The following is a 27,605-nucleotide window of genomic DNA, read 5'->3' as shown; positions in this document are numbered from 1 at the left end:
AGAGCGAGACTCCGCCTCAAAAAAAGAAAGAAAAAAAAAAAGACTGGAGCATCCCTGACCACTAGTTCTCAGCCTCAGCTGTACACGGGAATCACCCAGGGAGTTTTAAAAACACTGATGCCTGGCCTCCACCCTCAGGGAATCGGATTTAATTGGTCTGAGGTCCAGCTTGATAATGAAGGTTTCTCAAAGCCCCCATGTGACTGTCGTGTGCAGCCCAGGTTGAGAGCCCTTTCTGAGAAGTCAGAATTCCAGAAATAGAGGCCCACTCATTTGAACCAGCCTCCACAAAGATCAATTTCTAAAGCCTATTGAGTCCCCATGGAGAACGTTTAAAACTCCCCTCCGCCCCCTGGTTCCTCCAGTGAGTCTTTTCAATTGGTCTGGGATGCTGCCAGGGTACCTGTTTTTTAAAGAGCATCCCAGATGATTCTGCTGTGTAACCAGGGTAGAGACCCACTCTAACCCAGCTGGAAGGTCGGAGGCCCATTCTCTTCTTTATCAGGGACTCTCAGAGCGTGGTCCTCAACCCAGAGCATCAAAATCACCTGGGGGCTTGTTAGAAACAAAAATTCTCATGCTCTGCCCCAGATCTACTGAACTGGAAACTCTAGGGCTGAGGCCCAGCAATCCCCGATTTCAAATGCACCACCCCCCAGGTGATTCTGATGCTGCTTCAGTTTGAGAACTGCTCTTCTGTCCTGGCCCCAGGGCTATCTGCTTGGACAACCTCATGCTTCCCTGCTCGTGCTTTGTAAACACAAAGGGCGATTCTCCCCCACGTACTTGGAGAAAACTCTGTCTCCACTCTTGTTCGGGCCTCAGATGGAGATTACATTCACCAAGTCACACACAGGCCCTTTGGATTACCTCAATCTCATTGTCCCCTGCCGGGGATGGGTCACTGCTCCTCTTAGACCGGCCTCGGAGCTTCCCGTCGGAGGCCCGGTGCGGCCTGTCTGTGTCTCCCTCTTTCGCTGGCGTGGAAGGTCCGTTGTGTGCGTTGTATTCACCTAGGGTAAGACGGGGAATCATGGACAAATCAGCAGCTTTGCTGGGTGTCTCCTCCTGGGAAATATCCCACCAGCTTCATCTAGCTCCAGAGCACTGGGTTCCAAGGCAGCACCAGAGGCAAAGACCGCGCAGGATGGAAACTTCTTGCAAGTGCCTTAAATTGCCCATTGGTGACCTTCATTATCTTTCATCCATCCAACAGACACTTGGTCGGCGGGCACAGCTCCAGGCAGTGGGATTAGGTCCTGGTTCTCAAAGCGCTTCAACATTAGTTGAGAGGAGAGAGCCATCAGACACATCAACAAGCAAGCATACACCAAGCCCGGGAGGGAAATGTGCCACAGAGAATTCACAAGTCAGGGGGCCTGGTGTGGTGGCTCACGCCTGTAATCCCAGCACCTCCAAGGTGAGAGGATCGCTTGATTGCTTTGAGACCAGCCTGGGCAACATAGCAAGACCCTGTCTCTACAAAGTATAGAAAAGTTGACCTAGTGTGGTGGTGCATGCCTATAGTCCCAGCAACTCGGGAGGCAGAGTAGGAGGGTCGCTTGAGCCCAGGAGTGAGAGGTTGCAGTGAGCTATGATAGCGCCACTGCACTCCAGCCTGGACGACAGAGCGAGGCCTCGTCTCTAAAATCAACCAATCGAGTATTCAGTCAATCAGGATGGGGCAGCGGGGAGTGCTGAGAGGTGACTCATTTATACGGGGCTAGTCAGGGAAGGCCTCACTCAGGGAGTAAGGGAGGGGCCACTGGGGGCTATAATGATGGAGGAGTTACGCATTTACCACTCTCTAAATCTGAAAACCTGAGAATGCCTAGACGAACAGAAGGAGGACAACAGATATTTATCTGTAGCTGAGCATTACACTCTTCTACCTTTAGAAGACTCTTCTCTTTCTGCCCCAGAGGTAAATGGGGGCTGCATGGGAAGGATCCTCTACCTTCCTCTCCCTACTGGGCTCCCTCCATTCTCTATTCTTTTTTTTTTTTTTGAGACGGAGTCTTGCTCTGTCGCTTAGGCTGGAGTGCAATGGCGTGATCCTGGCTCACTGCAACCTCTGCCTCCTGGGTTCAGCAATTCTCCTGCCTCAGCCTCCCAAGTAGCTGGGATTATAGGCGCCCACCACCATGCCCAGCTAATTTTTGTATTTTTAGTAGAGACAGTGAGACGAGGTTTCACCATGTTGGTCATGCTGGTCTCGAACTCCTGACCTCAGGTGATCTACCTTGGTGCCTCGGCCTTCCAAAGTGCTGGGATTACAGGCGTGAGCCACCGCACCCCGCCCCTTCTCTATTAAATGCAAGCCTTTTAAGTTTTACCCGCTGAGAGATCTGTCAATCGGAGAAGTAAATGAGATTATAGGCGAGAGCATCTAGCCCAGGCCTGGCAGTTAGGAGGTGGCTTGAATGGAGTTCTGGCTGGACTCGACCCACAGATATGTGTGGATTAGTGAGAGACGCAGCACAGAATGTGGGCCCTTGCGGCTTCTCACTTCGGGGTGCTCCCGGGTGTGGCTCCACTGAGAGGCTGTCACACTTGTGCCCTCTGGCAATTGTCTAGTGGTCCCAAACAAGTGAAGCAGCACTGTCCCCGACCCAGGTCCCAAAGCCAGCATCAGAGCTGTGTTGCTGCTTAAGCTCAGATGTTTTAAATGCATGGCTTTGGATTGTACTTTACTACCCTTATTTAGTTAGTGAGAGAACTCAAGTTTAGTGAGGTGACTTACTGGCCCATGTGAGTCTGTAAATGAGTGGCAGAGCTAGAACTAAAACTTGGGCCTGTCCTTGTCACTAGAGAGTGACAGAATTGTAAAGCAGTGTGGAACCTTCCAGGACATCCCATCCCATTTTCTCACTTTACAGTTGCTTGGTTTAGCTCCCAAATGTGTCACACAGACGCCATCCTTCCTGCCCTAATTGCCAGTTCTTGGATCATCAGGGGAAAATGACTGTCTAAAAATACTTGGCTAGGGAGAATTTTTCTCTGCCCTGAAAGAACTATTTCCCTTTAAAACCCAAGGGACTGAACTTTGTTTATTTAATATTTATAAAAGCTTCTTAGCAGACTAAGGACCTAATAGGACAAGACACGATTGCGCTGTCAGGATGGCTGGGCGTTTTCCCCTTCCCCAGAGTCTTCAGGATACAGCAGGAGAGATTCCCAAACACTGAGCGAGCAAAGACTTTCCTCTGGAAAAAGAATTTCTTCTCAATTCACAGATGCTGAAGAGCAATGTAAATAAGGTCTTTCCTGGTTCACTTGGTAGTTTAAGGCTACTGGGCTTAGAAAACATTTGTTGACTCCCATTAAAACAGGCAAATATTAAAAAGAGGGGTAAATGCTAGTTATCTAAGAAATGTCTAAAATAAGGTCTGTGTGAAACCAATTTCGCAGGGGTTCCAAAAAAACAAACAAACAAAAAAACCAGGCCTTTACACATTCTTGAGAATGAGGAGTGATATGGTTTGGACTGTGTCCCTGCCCAAATCTCCTGTCGAATTGTAATGCTGAGTGTTGGAGGCAGGGCCTGGTAGGAGGTGACTGGATCATGGGCATGGAGTTCTCATGAATGGTTTAGCACCATCTCCCTCTCCCCTGGGTACTGCACAGTGAGTGAGTTCTCACGAGATCTGATTGCTTAAAAATGTGTGGCACCTCCCCCCGCCCTCTCCTTCTCCTGCTCTGGCTATGTAAGACGTGCCTGCTTCCCTTTTACTTTCTGCCATGATTGCAAATTTCCTGAGGCCTCCCCAGACGCTAAGCAGATGCCAGCACCATACTTCCTGTACAGCCTGAGGAACGATGAGACAATTAAATCTCTTTTCTTTAGCTGGGATTACAGGCACACACCACCATACCCGGCTAATTTTTATATTTTTAGTAGAAATGGGGTTTCATCATGTTGGCCAGGTTGGTCTCAAACTCCTGACTTTAAGTGATCTGCCTGCCTTGGCCTCCCAAAGTGCTGGGATTATAGGAATGAGCCACTGTGCCCAGCCATTAAACCTCTTTTCTTTATAAATTACCCAGTCTCAGGTATTTCTTTATAGCAATGAGAGAACAGACTACTACAGAGTAAAAGTTCAGGGTCACAGTCAGAGATCCACAGGATACAGCAGTTTATGTAAACCTTTCTTGGAGTCATTTCATTCTTTTTCTTTCTCTCTTTTAATGTGTTTACTTATTTAACAGTGTTACTGAGGCACAATTGACATACAATAAACTAGACATAAAGTACACAATTTCTGAAGTTTTGATGTATGTACACATCTGTGAAGCCATTGCCACAATCAACATAATAAACAAATCCAGCACCCCAAGAATTTTCTTGTTATCCCTTTGGATAATCTCTTCCTCCAGTTCCCCTCCCCAGGCAACCACTAATCTGCTTTCTTTCACTATAGACTTTAGTTTGAATTTTCTAGAGGTTTAAAAAATTGGAATCACATAGTACATATTCTTTTTTTCTGGCTTGTTTTGGTCAGCATAATTGCTTTGAGATTCAGTACATGTGGTGTTTATTGATACTTCATTTCTTTCTTTCTTTTTTTTTTTTTTTTTTGAGACAGTCTCCCTCTGTTGCCAGGCTAGAGTGCAGTGGTGAGATCTTGGCTCACTGCAATCTCCGCCTCCCGGATTCAAGTGATTCTCTTGCCTCAGCCTCCTGAGTAGCTGGGATTACAGGCACGTGCCACCATGCCCAGCTAATTTTTGTATTTTTAGTAGAGACAGGGTTTCACCATATTGGCCAGGATGGTCTCGATCTCTTGACCTCATGATCCGCCTACCTCGGTCTCCCAAAGTGCTGGGATTACAGGCATGAGCCACCGTGCCCAGCCCAATATTTCATTTCTATTGCTGATTACTATTCGATTGTATGGATATATCAGAATTTGTTTATCCATTCACCTGTGGGTGGACATTTGGGTTGATCCTAGTTTTCAGTTCTAATAAGGCTGCTATGAACATTAATTCACATATTGTTCTACATGTAAGCATTTTTATCAAGCAAGCTTTCTAGGTCATATAATAAGTAGCATTTAAGTTTTTAAAAAATGGATAGGGCCAGGCGTGGTGGTTCATGCCTGTAATCCTAGCACTTTGGGAGGTCAAGGTGAGAGGATTGCTTGACCCTGGGAGTTTGAGACCAGCCTGGGCAACATAATGAGACCCCATCTCTCCAAAAAATACAAAAATTAGCTGGGTGTGGTGGCACATGCCTGTAGTCCCAGCTACTCAGGAGGCTGAGGCCAGAGGATCACTTGAGCCCAGGAGGTCGAGGCTACAGTGAGCTATGATCACACCATTGCACTCCAGCCTAGGTAACAGAGGGAGACCCTGTCTCAAAAAAAAAAAAAAAAAAAAAGAGAGATGATTTATTTTCCATAGTGGTTGTACCATTTTACATTCTACCAGCAGTGGATGAGAGTTCTGGTTGCTCCACATCCTTGCCAGCCCTTGGTATGGTCAGTCTTTGTGATTAAAGCCATTCCAGTGGGTACGTAGTGGTGTCTCATTGTAAACTTAATTTGCATTTCTCTAATGATTAATGATGTTTGGCATCTGAATCATGTGCTTTTGGCCATCCTTATATCTTCTTTGGTGAGGCATCTATCATCTGTTTAAATAGTTTGGCCATTTCTTTATTTTTATTTCTTTATATTTTGAGACAGGGTCTCACTGTGTTGCCCAGGCTGAAGTGTAGTGGCACAATTATAGCTCCCTTAGTGTCAATGTCCCGGACTCACATGATCCTCCTGCCTCAGCCTCCTGAGTAGCTGGGACTACAAGCCTGCACCACAACACCTGTCTAATTTTTGTATTTTTTACACAGACAGGGTTTCCCCATGTTGCCCAGGCTGGTCTTGAATTTTTGGGCTCAAGCACCTTGGCCTCCCAAAGTGCTGGCATTACAGGTGTGAGCCACCACACAGAGCCTGCCCATTTCCTTTTCTTTTCTTCTTATTTTTTTTTTTTTGGAGACAGAGTCTCACTCTGTCGCCCAGGCTAGAGTGCAGTGGTGCAATTCCAGCTCACTGCAACCTCCGCCTCCTGGGTTCAAGCAATTCTCCTGACTCGGCCTCCCGAGCAGCTGGGATTACAGGCACATGCCACCACACCCAGCTAATTTTGTATTTTTTAGTAGAGACGGGGTTTCACCATGTTAGCCAGGCTGATCTCAAACTCATGACCTCAGGTGATCTGCCTGCCTCGGCCTCCCAAAGTGCTGGGATTACAGGCATGAGCCACTGTACCCGGTGTTGCCCATTTCTTTATCAGATTGTTTGCTTTCTTATTATTGGGGTTTGAGCACTCCTTCTATATTCTGAGTACACATGCTTTATTAGAGATATGCCTTGCAATTATTTTCTCCTGGACCATGGATTTCTTTTCATTCTCTGAACAGTTTTAAATTTGTATGAAGTCCAGTTTATATTCTTTTTTTCTTTTTGGATCATATTTTTGGTGTTAGGTATGAGAAATCTTTGCCTAAATCGAAGTCACAAAACTGTCTTCTATGTTTTCTTGTAGAAGGTTACAGTTTTATATTTAACTCTATGATCTATTTTGCATTTTTTTGTGTGTGTCATGTGAGGTATGAAGTATAGATATTCAGTTGTTCCAGTATTTTTTTTTGTTTTTTTGAGACGGACTCTTGCTCTGTCATCCAGGCTGGAGTGCAGTGGCATGATCTTGGCTCACCGCAACCTCTGCCTCTCAGGTTCAAGGGATTCTCCTGCCTCAGCCTCCCAAGTAGCTGGGATTACAGGTGTGCGCCACCATGCCTGGCTATTTTTTTGTATTTTTGGTAGAGACAGGGTTTTATCATGTTGGCCAGGTTGATCTTGAACTCCTGACCTCAGGTGACCCACCTGCCATGGCCTCCCAAAATGCTGGGATTATAGGCGTGAGCCACTGTGCTCAGCCATTCCAACATCTTTTGTTGAAAAGACTGTCCTTTCTCCATTTCTCCATTGAATTGTCTTTTGTCAAAAATCAGGTGACCACATACATGTGGGTTAATTCATTTATTTACTTTGGAGATAGAGTCTCACTCTGTCATCCAAGCTGGAGTACAGTGGTGTGATCATAGCTCACTGCACCCTCAAGCCCCTGGCTGAAGCAATTCTCCCACCTCACCTTCCTGAGCACATGGGACTGCAGGCACAAGCCAGTGCTTGGCTTATTTTTATTTTTTTGCAGAGACAGGGTCTTGCTATGTTGCTCAGGCTGGTCTCAAACTTCTGGCCTCAAGTGATCCTCCCTCTTCGGCCTCCCAAAGTGCTGGGATTAAAGGCATGCACCACGGCACCCAACCTATTTCTGAACTCTCAATTCTGTTCCATTGATTTATTTGTCTATCTTTGTGCCAATGCTGCATTGTCTTAAGTACTGTGGCTTTAAAATGGATTTTAAAATCAGGTAGTCTTAGCCCTCTAACTTTGTTCTTCTCTACCAAAGTCATTGTGGCTCTTCTAGGTCCTCTGCATTTCCATTTAAAGTTCAGAAATAGCTTGACAATTTCTAAAAAAAAGCCTGAGATGTTGTTAGAGATTGTGTTAATCTTATAGATAAATCTGGGAAAAGCTGGCATTTTAACAGTATTAAGTCTTCTGATTCGTGAACCAGGTATGTATCTCCATTTATTAACGCCTTCTTTAACTTCTCTCAGCAGTTTTATAGGTTCCAGTGTAAAGTCATGCATATCTTTTGAGAAATTTAACCTTGAGTATTTCATATCTTTAAACTTTGAAATAGATCAAATGGCATTTAAAATATTATATTTCCTGTTGTTTCTTGATTTTTAGATATTCACCTAGTACCCTGCTACGCTGCTAAAGTCACTTTTTAGATCTAGTAGCTTTTTCATAGATTCCATCAGATTTTCTACATAGGTGACCTTGTCATTTTATCTCTTTACCTCATGAAGTTTTACTTCTTCTTTTCTTATTTTTAAAAAATTTTAAATTAAGTTAAATAAACATATCTTTGGATGAAATTTATCAGCTGTCTGGGTTAAAATGAGTTCTTAAATATATTTTCAGTAATCATTATTTACATTTCCATGTTACTTAATAATTGGCAGGTTGGGCCAGGCGCGGTGGCTCACGCTTGTAATCCCAGCAGTTTGGGAGGCTGAGACAGGTGGATCACCTGAGGTCAGGATTTTGAGACCAGCCTGACCAACATGGTGAAACCCCATCTCTACTAAAAATACAAAAATTAGCCAGGCATGGTGGTGGGCGCCTGTAATCCCAGCTACTCAGGAAGCTGAGGGAGGAGAATCACTTGAACCCGGGAGGCAGAGGTTGCAGTGAGCCAAGGTCACGCCATTGCACTCCAGCCTGGGCGACAGATTGAGACTCTGTCTCAAAAAAAAAAAAAAATAATAATAATAATAATAATAATTGGCAAGGCACATTTTTTTCTTCCTTCTTCTTCTTCTTTTTTTTTTTTTTTTTTGAGACAAGGTCTCGCTTTTTCACCCAGGCTCGAGCACAGTGGTGAAATCTCAGCTTGCTGCAACCTCCGCCTCCCAGGTTCAAGTGATTCTCCTGCCTCAGCCTCCCGAGCAGCTGGGATCACAGGCGTGTGCCATCACGCCTGGCTAATTTTCGTATTTTTAGTAGAGATGGGGTTTCGCCATGTTGGCCAGGCTGGTCTTGAACTACTGACCTCAGGTGATCTATGAGCCACCATGCCTGGTGTTTTTATTTCAAGTTTCACAGCAACCCTGCAGATGATGATGATAATTTTTAAATTGGACAAATAAAAATTGTGTATGTTTATGATGTACAACATGTTTTGATATATGTATATATTGGGGATGGCTAAATCAAGCTAATTAATGTTCACATATTTATTTTTTAATTTTACTAAAAACACTTAAAATCTACTCTCAGCAAGTTTCAAGTATGTAACACTGATACGGTCTGGCTGTGTCCCCACCCAAATCTCATCTTGAATTGTAACTCCCATAATTCCCACATGTCATGGGAGGAACCCGGTGGGAGGTGACTGAACTATGGGGGAGGGTCTTTCCTGCACTGTTCTCGTGATAGTGAATGAGTCTCATGAGATCTGACGGTTTTAAGAAAACGGCAGTTTGCCCGCACAAGATCTCTCTTTGCCTGCCGCCACCCACGTAAGATATGACTTGCTCCTCCTCCTCTTCGAACACGATTGTGAGGCTTCCCCAGCCACATGGAACCGAATTCTCCATTAAATCTCTTTCCTTTGTAAACTGCTCAGTCTCAGGTATGTCTTTATCAGCAGCATGATGATAGACTAATACAATTCCTTATTTATTAACTATAGTCACCATATTGTACAATAGTTCTTCTGAAATTATTCTTACTGAAATTTTGTATCCTTTGACCAATGTCCCCTCTTCTCCCTCCCTCATTTCTTTCCTTCCTTCCTTCCTTCCTTCCTTTCCTCCTTCCTTCCTTCCTTCCTCCCTTCCTCCCTCCCTCCCTTCCTTCACCTGATACCTGTGGTAAGAAAGTATGTCTTCTTTTCTAATGCAGGCATTTCATGCTATAAATTTCCCTTTAAGTACTGCTTTAATGACATTCCATAAATTTTGATATACTTGTTTTCATTTTCATTCAATTCAAAGTGCTTTTTAATTTCCCATTGATTTCTTCTTTGACCCATGGGTCATTTAGATGCATATTATTTAGATTTTGAAGATTTAGGAACTTCCCAAAAATCTTTCTGTTATTTATTTCTAATTTAATTCCACTGCTGTCAGAGAACATGCTTCGTATGCCTTGATTCTTTTAAAGGTACTGAAACTTGTTTTATGGCCCAGAATATATTAATATTTATCTTGGTAAATGTCCCATGTGCACTTGAAAAGAATGTGTATTTGCTGCTGTTGGGTGAAGTGTTCTACAGATTGCCTGTTACATACAATCTTTTCTTTTCATTCCAGATCTTGTTTTCCTCTCCAGAGAAAATGACTATTAACAGTTCTTATTGCATCCCTCTAGAAATTCCTTATGGAATATGAGTAAATATGGGTACTAACCTACACTTAAACTTTTAAAAAAACTCAGGATCACATTACACATGTAATTCTGCCTCCTGTTTTTTTTTTTTTTTTTAACCTATCACAATAGCTCAAAGAGAAGCCCATATTAGCATAAATATATCTACTTTATTCTTTTTAACAGCTGTATAGTATGCCACTGGTGGATGCACCATGATTAATTTAACCTGTTTCCTGTTAATGACATGGTATCCAGGTTGTTTCCAGCCTTTTGCTATGATGTTGCTGCAATAAATATTCTTTTTTTTAAAAAATAAATATTCTTGATGTGACTGACTTAAGGACTTTGAGATGGGGAGATGATCCTGGATTCTCTGGGTGGGCCCAATGGAATCACAATAGCCCTTAGAGGGGGTGAGGGGCTGGAGTTAGAGAAGGAGATGAGACAATGTAAGTAGAAATTGGAATGATGCAGGATCATGAGCCAATGAAGGCGGGTGGCCTCTGTGGGTAGAAGGGCAAGGAAGTGATTCTCCTCTGGAGCCTCCAATAATATAACCCTGCTGATCCCTTGATTTTAGTCCAGTGAGAGCCATGTTGCATTTTTTACCTCCAGAACTGTAAAATAATCACTGTGTTGTTTTAAGACACAAAGGTCATAATAATTTGTTACAGCAGCAAGAAGAAACTGATACAGTGTCCAAACATTTCTGATTGTACCATACTCATCAGCAAAAAATTTTCCACTGCACAGATTCATCATATATATTGTAGAGCAAACATAAACAGAAATTGAAAAGGATAAAGGGGATACAAGAAGTTTCAAAATGTAGTTTTGTATGTATTTATGTACTAACAGTACAAAATACAAAACCCTTGTGGTTATCACTAAAATTATTTGCATAATAGTATTAATAAATTTTTAATCAGAGTGAAAAAATAAATATTCTTTTTACTTAAGTGTTTGTACCTAGGTCAAAGTTTATCTTTAGGATAAATTCTCAGATGTTGGATAGTTGAGTTAAAAGGGGTATGCATTTTAAATTTTGTTAGATGTTGCCAAATTGCATGGAAGAGCCTTCCCAATTTCTTCTTGAGAGATTAAAAAAATTCTTCTTCTATTGCCAGAGGAAGTTGATCTTAGAAGTTAAAAAATCCTTCAACTTCTTTTTAGATAATTTGTATCATACTTAAAAATGTAAAAAGAAAAAAATCCTTAAGGAACCAATGATTTGGCTTTTCTCTTGAGTAACATGAGATGTTCAGATTCCGCCCTCTATATCAGCAAATTGCCCTGTAATCATCTGCAAATTGTTGGCACTTCACACACACATTAATGCATGTCAATGCAGAGTGTCCTGGGGCGGGGATGGGGTGGGTGGGGAATGTGAGTGGTGGGAGCACCAAAATACTATATCCAGGCAGTGCACAGAGTGAGTGTGATCTGTCAGTAAACCTCTAGAGCCTCTGGAGTTTGGAACCAACCACTCAAGGATATCCTGGATAATTTCAAAAGTAGAGTTTTTATGGGAAATTTAAAAAGAGTGCATGAATATGTGTGCGTGCGCGCATGCATACACACATATGCTTAAATTCCCTTCCTTTACAGTGAACACTAGGAAAAAGAGGCAGAATTCCTCAGCTACAGCTGACCATTATTTATGTCATTAGATTTTATGTCAGCTTGTTAGACACACAGTAAAAACCATCTCAACCACTTATTGTTGAACCTTAGATCAAGGGATAAAGTAAGAACAGGGGGAAACAAGACAGAAAAATTTCAGAGAGACACAAGGAGCCTTTATGTTCACTCCTGATGGGAATAAAGAGAACCTTCCCACAAAACTCAAATTCTGGGGAAGTAAGTTTTTCGTTTACCATTCAGTTCACCATTGAATTATCGATGGATTGTGGCATCTACTTGATGATTTCCTGCTTATAGTTCCTCTCTGCCCTAATTTCTCATCAGTGTTTTGTTTTTTTTTCTCCTTTGTTGAAATGAGATTGGAAAAACCACATTCTGAAAATCGGGATGGCCAAAGATAATTTGAGATCATGACAGAGGAAAACTTTGTTAAACTTCAAACTCTTCAAAGAAAGTTATTAAATAGGTACTATGCATCATTAAATATTCTGGGATGGGATCACAATGACCAAAATCAATGTTCAAGCTCTAAACCTTTTAAAAAGTTGACTTTATTTTTATTTATTTATTTATTTATTTTTTGAGACGGAGTCTCGCTCTGTTGCCCAGGCTGGAGTGCAGTGGCGCGATCTCGGCTCACTGCAAGCTCCGCCTCCCGGGTTTACGCCATTCTCCTGCCTCAGCCTCCCGAGCTGGGACTACAGGCGCCCACAACCGCGCCCGGCTAATTTTTTTTGTATTTTTAGTAGAGACGGGGTTTCACCGTGGTCTCGATCTCCTGACCTTGTGATCCGCCCGCCTCGGCCTCCCAAAGTGCTGGGATTACAGGCGTGAGCCACCGCGCCCGGCCAAAAGTTGACTTTATTTAACATGCTTTGCCATATTGTCTCCATTTGTCATCAAACCAAGGATAACCCACTCACTCCCAGTGATGGAAAATTTAAGGGCTAAAATCAGTAGCCACACCAAGAACCCCAGGAACAAAACAGGTGGGTCTTCCCTATTGTTCCTTTTCTAACAATCAACCAATTAATATTTGTTGATGACTGTCTCCACACCATCGTGCTAGCTTAGCTTCTGCAAAGCCCTACAAACATCAGCAGGTTTCAGAAAAGAAGACAAAGGAACAAAACTCAGTGATACCTACTGACATTCTAATGTATTGCCGCCATGTTATTTAATGTTGATAAGCCAAAACCATCTTGTAAAAGAGAAGATGTGCATAGCAGGTCTGGGGAATGAATGAATGAATCCATAGGCTGGTGCGTTAGTTGCACAGGGATGTTACACACCAAGTTTTGTGACCACAGAGGGGTCAGGACATGGACTCTGTCACATGTTGCTCTTAGCACAGGTGGGATCGATATCAAGGTTGTGGACATTTATTGTTTTTACTCATCCAGTGCCTCTTCTGTCTTCTTGTAGTTACAGTGCTCTCGGTTTTTTGAGGTGATCACCTCTTCCTCACTCTCAGTCCCTGGTGGTTGAGGTGAGACTGACCCCAACTCTAGCTCCAGCCATAGGCATGAGCCCAAAGTCTGCTGCTTCATCCAGCATTCCATTCCACTGACCACAGAGATTGGTCTGGGGATGAGCATGTGATATAAGCTGGGCCAATGGGAGCTTTACTTGGGACTTTTGCAGGAATGGCTAAGAAGGAGGAATTATGTTTGCTGGGGTGGATTAGCAGACAGGATTGAGCTCTTGGTAATTGGTGGCCATCTTTGCCACCATACGGGAGAAGCTTGGCTGAGAATGAAATGAACCCAGGAAAATTCAGAGCCAGAAGGAAGAGAGAGACAAAGTCTCAACTTTATCATTGGAACACCTAGACCTAGCCCTAAAACCTTGAACATCTTGGTTAGAAATGCCTAAAAATTCATTTGTTTTTTCTTAAACTAGTTTGAATTGGATTTTCTATATCTTTTGAAGCCAAAAAATCTTGGCTAATCAAAAGGGTTTCCTAAAACTATTGTGCCATCAGAAACAAACATCCTTAAGGACAACTCTATTAAATGGGCAAAGGACATGAACAGACACTTCTCGAAAGAAAACATACATGCAGCCAACAAGCATATGAAAAAATAATATCACTAGTCATTAGGGAAATGCAAATCGAAACCACAATGATATACCATCTCATACCAATCAGAATGGCTATCATTAAAAAGTCACAAAATAACAGATGCTGGCAAGGTTACAGAGAAAAGAGAATGCTTATACATTGTTCATGGGAATGTAAATTAGTTCAGCCACTGTGGAAAGCAGCCTGAAGATTTCTCAAGGAACTTAAAATGAAACTACCATTTGACCCAGCAATCCCACTACTGGGTATATATCCAAAGGAATATAAATTTTTCTACCATAAAGACACATGAATGTATATGTTCATTGCAGCACTATTCACAATAGCAAAGACATGGAATCAACCTAGGTGCCCATCAATGGTGAACTGGATAAAGAAAATGTGATATATATAAACCATGGAATACTACGCAGCCATAAAAAATAAGATCATGTCCTTTGAAGCAACATGGTTAGGGCTGGAGATCATTATCCTAAGTGAATGAATACAGGAACAGAAAACCAAATACCACATGTTTTTACTTATAAGTGGGAGCTAAACATTGAGTACGCACGGATACAAAGAAGGGAACAATAGACCCAAGGACCTACTTGAGGGTGGAGGATGGAAGGAAGGTGAGGACTGGAAAACTACCTAGTGGGTACTATGCTGATTACCTGGATGACAGAATTATCTGTACACTAAACCTCCGTGACATGCAATTTGCCCATGTAACAAACCTGCATGTGTACCCCCGAACCTAAAATAAAAGTTGAAAGAAAAAAAATGAACATGCTTCAGGATGTTTTGAAGGATTCTGTAATTCTTGAGGACCCTGAGTTGCTATACTTGAACCCCTCTTAGACAAAGAATCAATATTTGAAGGCCTCTGCCCTTCTGTTCTCAAATGAGTTTTAGATAACCTATTCCTGGCTGTGTACGGCCAGTGCATAGCAGGAGTGCTGGTTATGGAGGCCAACAAACTGGGGTTTGGATCCCAGCTCCGCCAATGACTAGCAAGCTCCTTATCATTCTCATCTTCATTGTTCTTATCTAGAAAAAGGGTGGGGATAATATCAACCTGTTTTTGTGAGGATTATGCCTCTCCTTATCGCAGTTTTTAACGAGGTATTTGTATGATTATTCGATTCCTGTCTGCAAAGCTTAACTCTACATTGCACTTTATTTCCCAAACTAAAGGGAGGGCCTGAAATGCAGCAGGTGCTTAACAAATATTTGCTGAATAAATATATAAGTCAGTGATTAGAGAAGATCACACAGGTATATGCTTAGCACGAACCAGATGGGTAATATTTTATTATTTATTTAATTTTTTGAGATGGAGTTTCACTCTTGTTGCCCAAGCTGGAGTGCAATGGTGCGGTCTTGGCTCACTGCAACCTCTGCCTCCCAGGTTCAAGTGATTCTCCTACCTCAGCCTCCCTAATAGCTGGGATTATAGGTGTCTGCCACCACTCAGGCTAATTTTTGTATTTTTAGTAGAGACAGGGTTTTACCATGTTGGTCAGGCTGGTCTCGAACTCCTTACCTCAGGTGATCCACCCACCTCTGCCTCCCAAAGTGCTGGGATTACATGTGTGAGCCACTGCACCTGGCCAGTAATATTATAAATACTACCAGGCTCATCAACTCCAAGGCCTACATGGGTCAGGCAGTAATGAACATGGGGTAAGCTGGCTAGATGTGGAATTGGGTGTGTCCTTTCTAAAAAGAGCAGACACACTTAGTTTTAACCAAGTGATGTTCCTTGGGAATGTGGCTACTATGGCCAGATCTTCTTTCAAAAGAAGCCAGAAAATAGAATTTTTAGGTATTAATAAAATTTTCTGACTTTTAAACACAAATGCAATTAAACACACGCACAAACAGGCCAACAAAACATGTCTGAGAGATGGATTTAGCCCTTGGGTAGCCTGTTTGTTACAACCAGGACCCATATCCGGGTCCCTCCTTCATAGAAGCTGTCAGGCCACATCCATGAATGACCCTTGGGTAACCTGTTTGTTACAACGAGGACCCATGTCTGGGTCCCTCCTTCATAGAAGCTGTCAGGCCACAACCATGAATGACCCTTGGGTAACCTGTTTGTTACAACCAGGCCCCATGTCCAGGTCCCTCCCTCATAGAAGCTCTCAGGCCACAACCATGAATGGCCCCACCAGTGCCTGCACCTACCGGCAAGTGACTCGGAACTCTGGTTGGGGACGTTGTGAGATGCCTCCTGGAGGACGTAGGTGGACGTGGACAGGGGCGAAGGGCAGATGCTGCTGGCCGGGACGTAGGGAGGGTTGTAGGATGAGCCGTAATACTGGGGGTACTGGCTCTGGGGGAAGCCAGGGTAGGAAGGATAGTCCTGGGAAGAGAAAAACAAACCAAGGACATGCGTGAGGAAGCCTTTCTGGGCTCGGGTCGTTGGTCAGCCTGGCTGCTCTGTCAGATCAAAACGGTTTCCTAAAACTTCTGTGCCATCAGAAACAAACATTAGAATCCATTCGAATAAAAGCTCTCTGTGGGCAGGAACTGTCTTCATTTTGGTTTCCCAGAAGCAGATCCTGGGGCAAGGATTCCAGTGCAAGGCGACTGTTTGGAAGGTGAAGAAGACACCAGCAGGGGAGCGGGGAAGTGAGACAGCAGATGCGGGACAGCAGCCTGCACAGGTGCTTCTGTGGTGGTGACCAGAGATGAGCCCTATGAGGAAAAGCTGAGATGGTCTAAAATCCACATCTCAGAACTGCCTCTCCCACAGGTCAAGGGAGTGGAGGGGTTTATACATCAACTTGTCAGTCTTTGAGAGCTGCTCCCAGGGGGCTTTAATTCCCAGGCACTTCCTGCCTGCCCCATGCACTGGTTCTAGAAAAGCCCCTCGGGCCCAGGCATGCAGATGCTGGCACCTGGAGGTCCGCAGGCCATCCTAAGGGATATAGACGTGGCCCTGATGGCACCTATCCTGGTCACTGTTGTATCCTCTGCACCTGAAACAGTGCCTGGTATACGTAGTAACTCAACAAATACTACTGGTTAAATTAATAAACAAATGCATTAACAATTAGGACCACACACACACCCACCCCCCGCATGACACACACACAAACCGAGAAGACCACACCCATACCCACACGACACACACACAAACCCAGGGGACGAGGTGACATTTTATGTTCATGGGGAGGAGGTGCAAATACATGGGGAGGAGGTGCAAATACAGCAGCACCTGCACAGCATTAGGGGTCTAGAATATTCTATGAGGGAGTCATGGAGATCAATTCAATAGCTGCCAATCACCTTTGATCAAGCTTTGTTTAAGTAGACCAGGGATTCCAATTCTCCAACAGTCATTGTTTCAAATATCCTGCTCCACTATCACCAAACCAGTGCATCTCAACTCTGCATGGAACTCACAGAATGTTCTGTTTCCTGGGCTCCACCCCAGAGCTAGGAGTCAGAGTTCCTGGGGGTGGGGCAGGGGTGGTCAGTGTTTTTGAAAAACACAGATTTAATGATGAAATGGAGGGTTAGGAACCACATCTTAAAAAGTACTGTTTTATTTACAAGTATTTTATCTATGTACATAGTACATTAGAAATAATGCAAAAATACATGAAACAATTTTTACATTTGCTAAGTTTTAAATTATCTAGATTCTCACTGGAAAGAAATTGTGTGGTCCTCAGACCTAAATATGTTAAATATTCCTAAAGCCCATCTACCCCAGGGTGGTTCTGTTTTAATGGTAGCCTGAAAGCAAGTGAACCTTTTGTTTTGAAATAATTTTAGGTTTACATGGAAGGTGTATACACAGCAGAGTTACTGCACACCTTTAGCTGATGTGAATTCTTAATTCACTTTGTAAGTGACACCAAGAGAATCAAAGTACTAGCCAACATTCACCTACATAGAGTTGACTTTGCTTGATTTAACAAGTATTTATAAAGCCCCCATTGTGCGCTGGGCTCTCACCACTGGGGATGCAGAGGTAAGCAAGACATACGGTCCCCCTTGAGAAGCCCATGGTCTGGTGAAAGACCCACCCATTTGTATTGATATATACCAGATTCAGCAGTCAAGGGGTGTCTTGGGCCCAGGTCAAGATGGAGCATACTTGTAGATCTCCATGACATCTCAGGAATCTTCCAACAATTCCTACGTATCTGCCTGTATGCTGTGTCCTTCCAGCGGCCTTTTGCACAATCTAGCTCCTGTAGTCTCCAAACCCGGGGAATAAGAGGCAGGTTCCCAATGGGGATTGTGTGTGTCATGGGCTCTTGGGTGCCTTGATGTAAAGGGAATATTTCCAGAAAGAACTAAGGAAAGAATCGGGAGGGAGCCGTCTACCTGGTGTACACTCCCAAATCCGGCTGCGTTGCCCAGTCCATTTCCTCCTTGATAGAACCCTGTCGTGCCTGTAGGAAGGAGGAACAGGGGTATAGGTTAGGTTTCTTTTCTTTCTTTCTTCCTTTTTTTTTTTTTTTAAAGCAGTTTTCATGAACCTCCCTCCATGTGGCTTCAAGGGTGGCAGCTGGGCAGAAGCTCTGGTTCCCAGTAGTAATGCCTCACAGCAGCCTTCCCAAAGCAACCCGGGTAATACTTGTTGACACTGATCCTCCGGCAATGCCTGCCACCAGCATCACCACGGCCTCCTGGGTGCTTCCAAGTGCTTGCTGATGAGACTGTCCTTGTGGCTCACGTGGCCCCTAAGTCTCTGGGTCTTTCTCTGTCCGGATGGCATGTTGGTGGCCCAGACCCAAGAGCCAGATTAGGTTTCTTACAGTCGGAGAGGAACATGTAGGAGGAGGGTGCCACGGACAGTTGGGGTCTTTGAGATCTAACAGTCTGCGATGGAACCTGTGACTTTGGTTACTAAATTTCTCTGAACTTCAGTTTCCTGGATAGATGAGGAAAATAAATGGTGTCCTTTTCAAAGGGCTGTGGTGAGAAATAAGTGAGATAGTGCCCACTCCCCGGATCCTGGTCCTTAATAATTATGTTTTTAAAAAATTTGAGGCCAGGTGTGTGGTAGCCTCAAATTTCTCTGTAATTCCAATGCTTTGGGAGGCTGAGGTGGGAGGATCGCTTGAGCCCAGGAATTTGGTCATTTAAGTGTTTCACTTTTTAAAGAAATGGCCAAACTGTTTTCCAAAGTGGCTGTGCCATTTGCATTCTCACTAGGAATGCATGAGAGTTCTAGATTCTCCAGCACATGGTAGTTTCAATCTTCTTGATTATGGCCTCTCTAATAGTCTGGTCAACATAGTGAGATGTTGTCTCTACAAAAAATTTAAAAAATTGGCTGGGCACAGGGGCTCACGTCTGTAATGCCAGCACTTTGAGAGGCCGAGGCGGGAGGATCAGGAGGTCAGGAGTTCAAGACCAACCTGGCCAACATGGTGAAATTCTGTCTCTACTAAAAATACAAAAATTAGCCAGGCATGGTGGTGGGCGCCTGTAATCCCAGCTACTCAGGAGGCTGAGGCAGGAGAACTGCTTGAACTCGGGAGGCGGAGGTTGCAGTGAGCTGAGATTGTGCCATTGCACTCCAGCTCTGGGTAACAGAGCAAGACTCCATCTTGGAAAAAATAAATAAATAAATAAATAAAATAAAATTGCCAGATGTGGTGGTGCATGCCTGTAGTTCCAGCTACTTGGGAGGCTGAGGTGGGGAGATTGCTTGAACCTAGGAGTTTGAGGCTGCAGTAAACTACAGTCTCACCACTGCACTCCAGCCTGCACATCAGGGCAAGACCCTGTCTCTAGAAAACAGTAAATAAAAACAAAAAGTATTTGTTTAAAAAATTGTGGTATATATACAACATAAAATTTACCATCTTCACCATTTTAAAGTGTACAGTTCAGTGGCATTAACTACATCCACATTATGGGATACTCATCATCATCATTCATGTTCAGAACATTTTTCATCTTGTAAAATTGGAACTATGTACCCATCAAACAACAATGCACAATGGCATAGATGTGCAACATCCAATATTGGGCCATTATGGATAATGCAATATAAGCATTCACATACAAGTCTTTGTATGGATATATATTTTCATTTCTCTTGGGTAAATCCCTAAGAGTAGAATTATGGAATTGTGTGTAAGCTTATGTTTACCTTTTAAAAGAAATGGCCAAACTGTTTTCCAAAGTGGCTGTGCCATTTTACACTCTGACTGGTAATGCATAAGAGTTCTAGATTCTCCGGCACTTGGTCACTTCAGTCTTCTTGATTACAGCCACTCTAGGAAGTATGTGGTTGTATCTCACTGTGGTTTTAAGTACATTTCTCCAGTGACATGACTAATGGTGTTGGGCATTTTTCATGTGCTTTTTAGCTATTCACATATCTTTTGGATGAAATATCTACTCAAATCTTTTTCCCATCAAATTCTAGTCAAATCTTTTTTAAAAATTAGGGCCAGGCGTGGTAGCTCATGCCTGTAATCCCAGCACTTTGGGAGGCCGAGGCGGGTGGATCACAAGGTCAGGAGATGGAGACCATCCTGGCTAACACGGTGAAACCCCGTCTCTACTAAAAATACAAAAAATTAGCCGGGTGTGGTGGCGGGCGCCTGTAGTCCCAGCTACCCGGGAGGCTGAGGCAGAAGAATGGCGTGAACCCGGGATACGGAGCTTGCAGTGAGCAGAGATCTCGCCACTGCACTCCAGCCTGGGCAACAGAGCGAGACTCCATTTCAAAAAAAAAAAAAAAAAAATTAGGTTTGCCCTCTTATTACTGTTATAAGAGTTCTTTATATACTTTGGACACAAGTCCTTGATCAGATACATGATTTGTGAATATTATCTCCCAGTTTGTGGCTTGTCTTTTTCTTAATGGTGTCTTTTGAAGAGCAAAAGATTCTTTTCTTTGATGGATTTTGCTTTTGTTGCCTAACTCAAGGTCACAAAGATCTGCTCTTGTGTTTTCTTCTAGAAATTTCATAGTATTAGTTCTTATATTTCAGTCTATGATCCAATTTAAGTTAATCTTTGCGTATAGTGTGGAATAAGGGCTTAAATTCATCTTTTCATATATATATGTGCATACACACACACACAAGTTGTTCTAGGACCACTATAAAAAGTCTATCCTTTCCCCCACTGAATTATTCTATTATTTTTTAAAATTTTTGTGGGTAGACAGTAGGTGTATATATTTCTGGGGTACATGAGATGTTTTGATACAGGGATGAAATATGAAATAAACACATCATGGAGAGGGGGGTATTCATTTCCTCCCCCACTGAATTACTTGGCACCATTGCCAAAGATAAACTGACCATAAATGAGACTTAAAGACCATAACTGGACTTTATTCTGTTTCACTGATTTATCTATCTAATACCAATTCCATCCTATCCTTATTACTGAAGCTTTATGGTGAGTTTTTTTTTTTTTTTTTTTTTTGAAACAGAATCTCGTTCTTCTCACCCAGGCTAGAGTGCAGTGGCGCCATCTCGGCTCGTGGCGCCATCTCGGCTCACGGCAACCTCTGCCTCCTGGGTTCAAGTGATTGTCCTGCCTCAGCCTCCCAAGTAGCTGGGATTACAGGTACCCACCACTACGCCCAGCTAATTGTATTTTTTTAGTAGAGATGGGGTTTTACCACGTTGGCCAGGCTGTCTTCAACTCCTGACCTCAGGTGATCCGCCAGCCTCAGCCTCCCAAAGTGCTGGGATTACAGGCGTGAGCCACTGCGCCTGGCTTATGGTGAGTTTTGAAATCAGGTAGTATAAGTTCTGCAACTTTGTTCTTTTTCAAGGTTGTTTTGGCTTTTAGTTACTTTGCATGTCAGTTTCTACCAAATGCCATCTGGGATTTTGGTAGCAACTGGACCGAACCAATGGACTTCTTTTATGAGGTGAGGTCAGATGAGAAAGTTGGGGCTGGATGCTTCAGGACCTGGAAGCCTGGAAGGTGGTTTGCATCTGCTGAAGGGGCATGGACTGCTGTCAGAGGTTTGAAAGCAGCGACTGGCACAACTCCAGGCACATCTCTAAACATTCACATTAGTTGCTGGTTAGAACACAAATGGCTACTCAAATGAGCGGTGACCTACATCAAACAAGAAGCTTTTAGAGTCCAAGGCTACTTTTTATAAAGTGGCTGAAATAAGCACAATGGACTCCAGGAAACTTGCTTCCCAGGGGTAAGGTAGGAGAAGATAAGAGGACAATAAACGAACCACAACACCTCTACAATTATCCAAGATGATGGATCCATCAGGACCATAGGATCTCAACTCTTGCTCTGCATCAGAATCTCCCAAAGAACTTGAAACAAAAAACAAAACAAAACAAAAAACAGTCTGAGGGCCCTTCCCACACAGAGTCTGATTTGAGTTAGTCTGGAGTTGGGCCAGGCATCAGTATATGAAAACAACAACAACAACAACAACAACAAACCTTTCTGGGAGATTCTAGTGCACACTGAGAATTGAGAACCAACAGTCCATGACAAATTCTTTATGGTCCAAATGGGGAGACTGAGGCACAAAGAGGGAATGCAAACAGTGCTGTTCCTGTGCTTTGGTCTTGGCAGCAGAGAAGGCCTTGAGCCTGTCTCCTGCTTCCCAGCTCAGGGCCTTTCCATGGCAGCACATGACTTCTCTACACAAAGACACCGAGGTCATTAATTAGTTCATTAATTCATGCATGCATTCATTTATTCATTCCACTGAGATTACTGAGTGCTTTATGCACCAAGCACTGTATTAGGCACTTCACTTTGTATACAACTGCACTTAATCCTCACATCGATCCTGAGAGGAAGTTATGTAATTGCCAATCCTATGTTCTATACAGAGAAACTGAGGCTTAGGAATGGAGCTCTTCCCAAGTCATAGAGCTGGTAGGCTGTGGAGCTCAGATTAATTCTTTTATTCATTCATTTATTAATCAAACAAAATGTGTCAGAATAAGGGAGAAAGAATAGGAATGACAGCAGATTTCTCATCAGGAACCATGGAGGCCAGAAGAAAATGGCACAACATTTTTCAAGGGCTTAAGGAAAAGAAACATCAACTCAGAATGCTATATCCAGACACAATATCCTTCAGGAATGAAGGGAAAATCAACACATTCTCAAATGAAGGAAAACCAAGAGAATCTGTTACAGCAGCTCTACCCAGAAAGAATGGGTACAGGAAATTCTTCTCATAGAAAGGAAAGGATAAAAAAGCTGGAAACATCAGGAAGGAAGAAAGAAAAAGGAAAAGAATAAAAATATGTGTAAATAAAGTCACTTAAGATAGTTCCTCTCTATGTGGTTGTGCCAGTGGCTCAATATACAATTTGGTTCATTTGTTACATTAAAACTTTTTAAAAATTTAAACATTTTTAATTTTTGTGGGTACATAGTAGGTGTATATATTTATGGGTTACATGCGCTATTTTGATAGAGACATGCAATGTGTAATAATCACATCAGGGTAAATGGGGTATCCATCACCTCAAGCATTTATCCTTCGTGTTATAAACAATCCAATTATACTCTTCTAGTTATCTGAAAATGTATAATTTTTGTTGACTATAGCACATCTTAAACTTCAGGCTGGGAATCCCACTCTGTCCTCAATGTCCTGCCTAGACACATTTAGCAGAAGGTCTAGGTCAGTCTATTCCATTCAGGTCATCTGTCTGGTTCTGGTTACCATGGTGACCCTACTTGCAAAGGCTTAGGAAGCCACCTGTCTCAAAAGACTCCTGGCTGCAGTGTTTTCTCTTTTGATTTCTCTTTTCTTTTGCATCAGCCTTCTGAATGATGACTCAGGGCAGGTTTGGAAACAAACAGGCCATCGTCTTGTCCCTTGGCATGCCTTCTCCAAAACAGTCTCTTGTTTATTTTCATTTTGTGACCCAGGGTCAGCTGAAGAATGGACAGCTGAACAAACTACAGCATGAGGGCAGCCAGAGAGTGCCTGCAGTGAGAAATCCATCCTGTGCCAGAGAGGACCCAGGAAGAAGGGGGCACGTGGCCCCAGAAGTCTTGTGCCACAAGATGTGGTCTCTGGAGGGTTTTGACAAACAGACCTGGCTTGGTGCTGGAATGTGAAACACTGACCTCTTTCTTCCTTCTGGCTGATACAATGCCCAGTGAGGGAAGGCAAGGATGAGATGAAAAAAACATCCTCTTAAGGTGATGGTGGCAGGTCTCCTGGAGGGTCCCCTAATATTGATTCACCCCTTCTCTCTCATATTAATAGAATCTGTTTCTAAGCTGGGCACATGGCTGATTAGAATAAAAACTACAATTCCCAGCTTCCCTATGGCTAAATGTGGCCACATGATGAGTTCTAGGCAAGGGGATAGGAGTAAATTTTGAAGGGCAGGGGTGGCTTCTCTTTCTCCACGGAATGGGGCCATCTTGGATCATGCAGCTGAGCAACAAGACATAAGGAGCTTGGACCCCCATCATATTTGCAGACTAGAACAGCCACATTAGTTAGGACTTTTAGGTGAGAGAGAAATACCCTTCTTTCTTGTTGAAGACATTGCTATTTTGAGTCTCTGTCAAAGGCAGAGAACTGCTACCATTTTTGGTTGATTGGTTTTCTTGGGTTTTAAGTAAAAGTAGCCTCCAGTGCCTGACTCAGTAAAATTATTGTTATTATTATCATTTTTTGAGACAAGGTCTCACTCTGTTGCCTAGGCTGGAGTGCAGTGGCATGATTACGGCTCACTGCAGTCTTGACCTCCCAGGCTCTGATGACCCTCCTACCTTAGCCTCCTGAGTAGCTGAGACTACAGGTGCATGCCACCACATCTGGCTAACTTTTTGTAGAGATGGGGTTTTGCCATGTTACCCAAGCTGGGGTTGAACTCCTGGGCTCAAGCAATCTGCCCACCTTGGCCTCCCTAAGTGCTTGGATTACAGGTGTAAGTCACCATGCCCAGCCAGCAAAACAATTTTTAAGTGGATATTTTCATTCATTCATTCATTCATTCATTCATTCATTCATTCATTCATTTGCTCATTAATTCCCTCAGGCATTCAACAATTCATTTCCTAGTAATGTACCAAATATCACCGTGTGGCAGGCACTGTTTTAGATATGGTGTTGACGCTGACATTCAGGTAAGAGAGACAGACAACAATCAAATGAACAGATACATAAGGAAGTGAGATAATTCCTGACAGACGAAGACACAGTGATGCTTCTGCACAGCACTGCTGAGGTGTGGACTGCAGACTGGTGCCTGCTCACAAACCGTTTATTACTAGTCTTTGATGAGATAAATAAGAGAAATTGAAAGCCACTGTGTTTATTACCAGTCTGAGATAAAGAAATTGAAAGTCACTGAGATAAATAGAGAAATTGAAACCTCCAGAGCAATTTAATACAGTACTTTATGCCTGTTAAATCTAATAATAAAAAATCAGGCTTTTAATTTATTAAAAATTATAAAATAAAAATTAAACAAATTTAAATTGTTTTAAACTTCATTGTTTCTCAACCTCTTTTTCATTATTGCCAGCCTTCTCCAGGGTTCTTTTACAGTTTTTTTTTTCCTCCCCTAATTGCCCCACCTCCCATGAAATTTTCTTATTATAGTTAGACTTTATATCTGTTTCGGGACTGTATGTGAACATGTTTTTGCTCCACTCCCAGGGACCACTTTTTCCCCTCTTGGGATGATATTTCCCCCACTGAGAATACATACTCTGGTGATTCGTTTTTATTTTATTTTATGCTAAACGAGGGAAGAAGCCCTTGTCCTTCATGACAGTGAGAATGAGAAGCACCGGGTAATAGGGTGCCTGGAGGTGGCCTTGGTACCTGATATAGTTTGGCTGTGTCCCCACCCAAATCTCATCTTGAATTGTAGCTCCCATAATTCCCACATGTCATAGGAGGGACCTGGTGGGAGGTAATTGAGTCATGCGAGCAGATCTTTCCCATGCTGTTCTCGTGATAGTAAGTCTCATGAGATCTGATGGTTTTATAAAGGAGAGTTCCCCGGCACACACTCTCTTGCCTGCCACCATGTAAGACGTGACTTTGCTCCTCCTCTGCCTTCTACCATGATTGTGAGGCCTCCCCAGCCATGTGGAACTGTGAGTCAATTAAACCTCTTTCCTTTATAAATGACCCAATCTCAGGTATGTCTTTACTAGCAGCCTGAGAACAGAGTAGAACAGCGCCCCAGTGAACAGCACCTCTCATGTTGGACGCTGTGCTAGGGATGCTATGTACAGTGACCTGTGTGACACTGCTGTCTACTCTCTAAGGTGGGCATTGTCCTTCAGTTTACAGAAACTCAGAATGCGAAAGGTCCCATGACCCAACACGAGTGTCTGAGCTGAAAGCTGCTGCTCCTTCACACTCGCTAGGTTGGCCATCATAAAAATAGAAAAAGAAAAAGAAAAAAAGTGTTGGTGAGGATGTGGAGAAATGGAACACTCATACATGCTGGCAGAATGTAAAACGGTGCATAAAAAACTGTGGAAAACATTGGATGATTCCTCAAAAAGGTACATGCAAAATTACCATATAACTCAGCAGTTATACTTCTGGGTTTATACCCAAAATAATTGAAAACAAGTATTTAAGCAAAAACTTGGATGCAAAAGTTCATAGGAGCACTACTCACAGTGGCTGAAAGGTGGAAATGACCCAAGTGTCCATTGATGGCTGAACGGATAAACAAAATGTGGTTCAGCCATACAATGGAATATTATTCCATCATAAAGAGGAATGAAATTCTGATACATGCTACATAAAGCATGGATGGCCTTTGAAAACACGCCAAATGAGGCTGGGCGTGGTGGCTCACACCTATAATCCCAGCACTTTGGAAGCCTGAGGAGGGTGGATCACTTAAGCCCAGTTCTCAGCCTGGGTAACATGTTGAAATTCCATCTCTACTAAAAATACAAAAAATTAACTGGGCATAGTGGTCCACACTTGTAGTCCCAGCTATTCTGGAGGCTGAGGTAGGAATATCATCTGAGCCCAGGAAGTTGAAGCTGCAGCGAGCCCAGATGGCACCAGTGCACTCCAGCCTGGGCAATGGGAGTGAGATCCTGTTGTTACTGGTGGAGGGTCTTGACTATTAGTTGCCCAGGTTCTCGACATTTTGAACAAAGGATTGGACGAAATGCACAAAAAAGCAATGAAAGAATGAAGCAATGAAAGCACAGATATATTGAAACCAAATTACACTCCACAGAGTGGCAGCAGCTCAGGAGTCCCGGTTACAGAATTTCCCGGGGTTTAAATACCCTCTAGAGGTTTCCCATTGGTTATCTGGTTACACCTTATGTAAATGAAGACTTGGCCCACAGCTAGTCTGATTGGTTGCAAGGAAGGACCAGAGGCTGAAATAAAATTACAAAGTTATACCCTATGCAAATGAAGACTTGGCCCACAATCAGAGGTACTTTCTCCTTTTCATCTGCAACACAGCGGAAAAGGGGCAGGGAGTTGCAAAGGGAGTAGCCTCTGATTCTTTTGTTACATGGGTGTGCAGAGGTGGGGTTTTCCTTTTGATTCACTTCTAGGAAGTCAGCACGAATTGGCCTTAGGTTCTCTGCCTCCAGACCATACTCTCCGGCCTCACTGTCTCAACACACACACACACACACACACACACACACACACACACACCCCCAAAAAACATTATGCCAAATAAAATAAGCCAGACATACAAGGCCACATACTGAAGGATTTGTATTCATATAAAGTATCCAGAATAAGATAACCTACAGGGACAAAAAAGTAGGTTTGTGATTGCCAGGGTTGGGGGATGAAGTATTAGAAATGACAGCTTAAAGGTTATGGGGTTTCCTTTTGGGGTGATGAAAATGTGTTGGAATCGGAGGTGGTGGCTGCACAACATTGTGAATGCACTAAACGTCAC

General features: G+C 43.1%; 1 protein-coding gene across 3 annotated transcripts in view; it reads right to left on the bottom strand.

Moving 5' to 3' along the window:
- Positions 1–27,605, bottom strand: part of EYA2 (EYA transcriptional coactivator and phosphatase 2) — a 299,242-nt gene that overhangs the window by 100,391 nt on the left and 171,246 nt on the right. For all 3 annotated transcript variants that reach the window (XM_005569260.4, XM_074005470.1, XM_065523240.2), the window contains 3 exons: positions 18,079–18,146; positions 15,922–16,099; positions 871–1,013 (listed from right to left, as the gene is read on the bottom strand). In XM_005569260.4, coding sequence (XP_005569317.1) covers positions 871–1,013; positions 15,922–16,099; positions 18,079–18,146 — 389 coding nt within the window. The remainder of the gene's footprint in view (positions 1–870; positions 1,014–15,921; positions 16,100–18,078; positions 18,147–27,605) is intronic.

Source organism: Macaca fascicularis, chromosome 10 (assembly GCF_037993035.2).
Source record: "Macaca fascicularis isolate 582-1 chromosome 10, T2T-MFA8v1.1".
Taxonomy (NCBI): Eukaryota; Metazoa; Chordata; class Mammalia; order Primates; family Cercopithecidae; genus Macaca; species Macaca fascicularis.
Note: the sequence above shows the minus strand (reverse complement) of the source record. Positions and strands in the feature narration are given on the sequence as shown.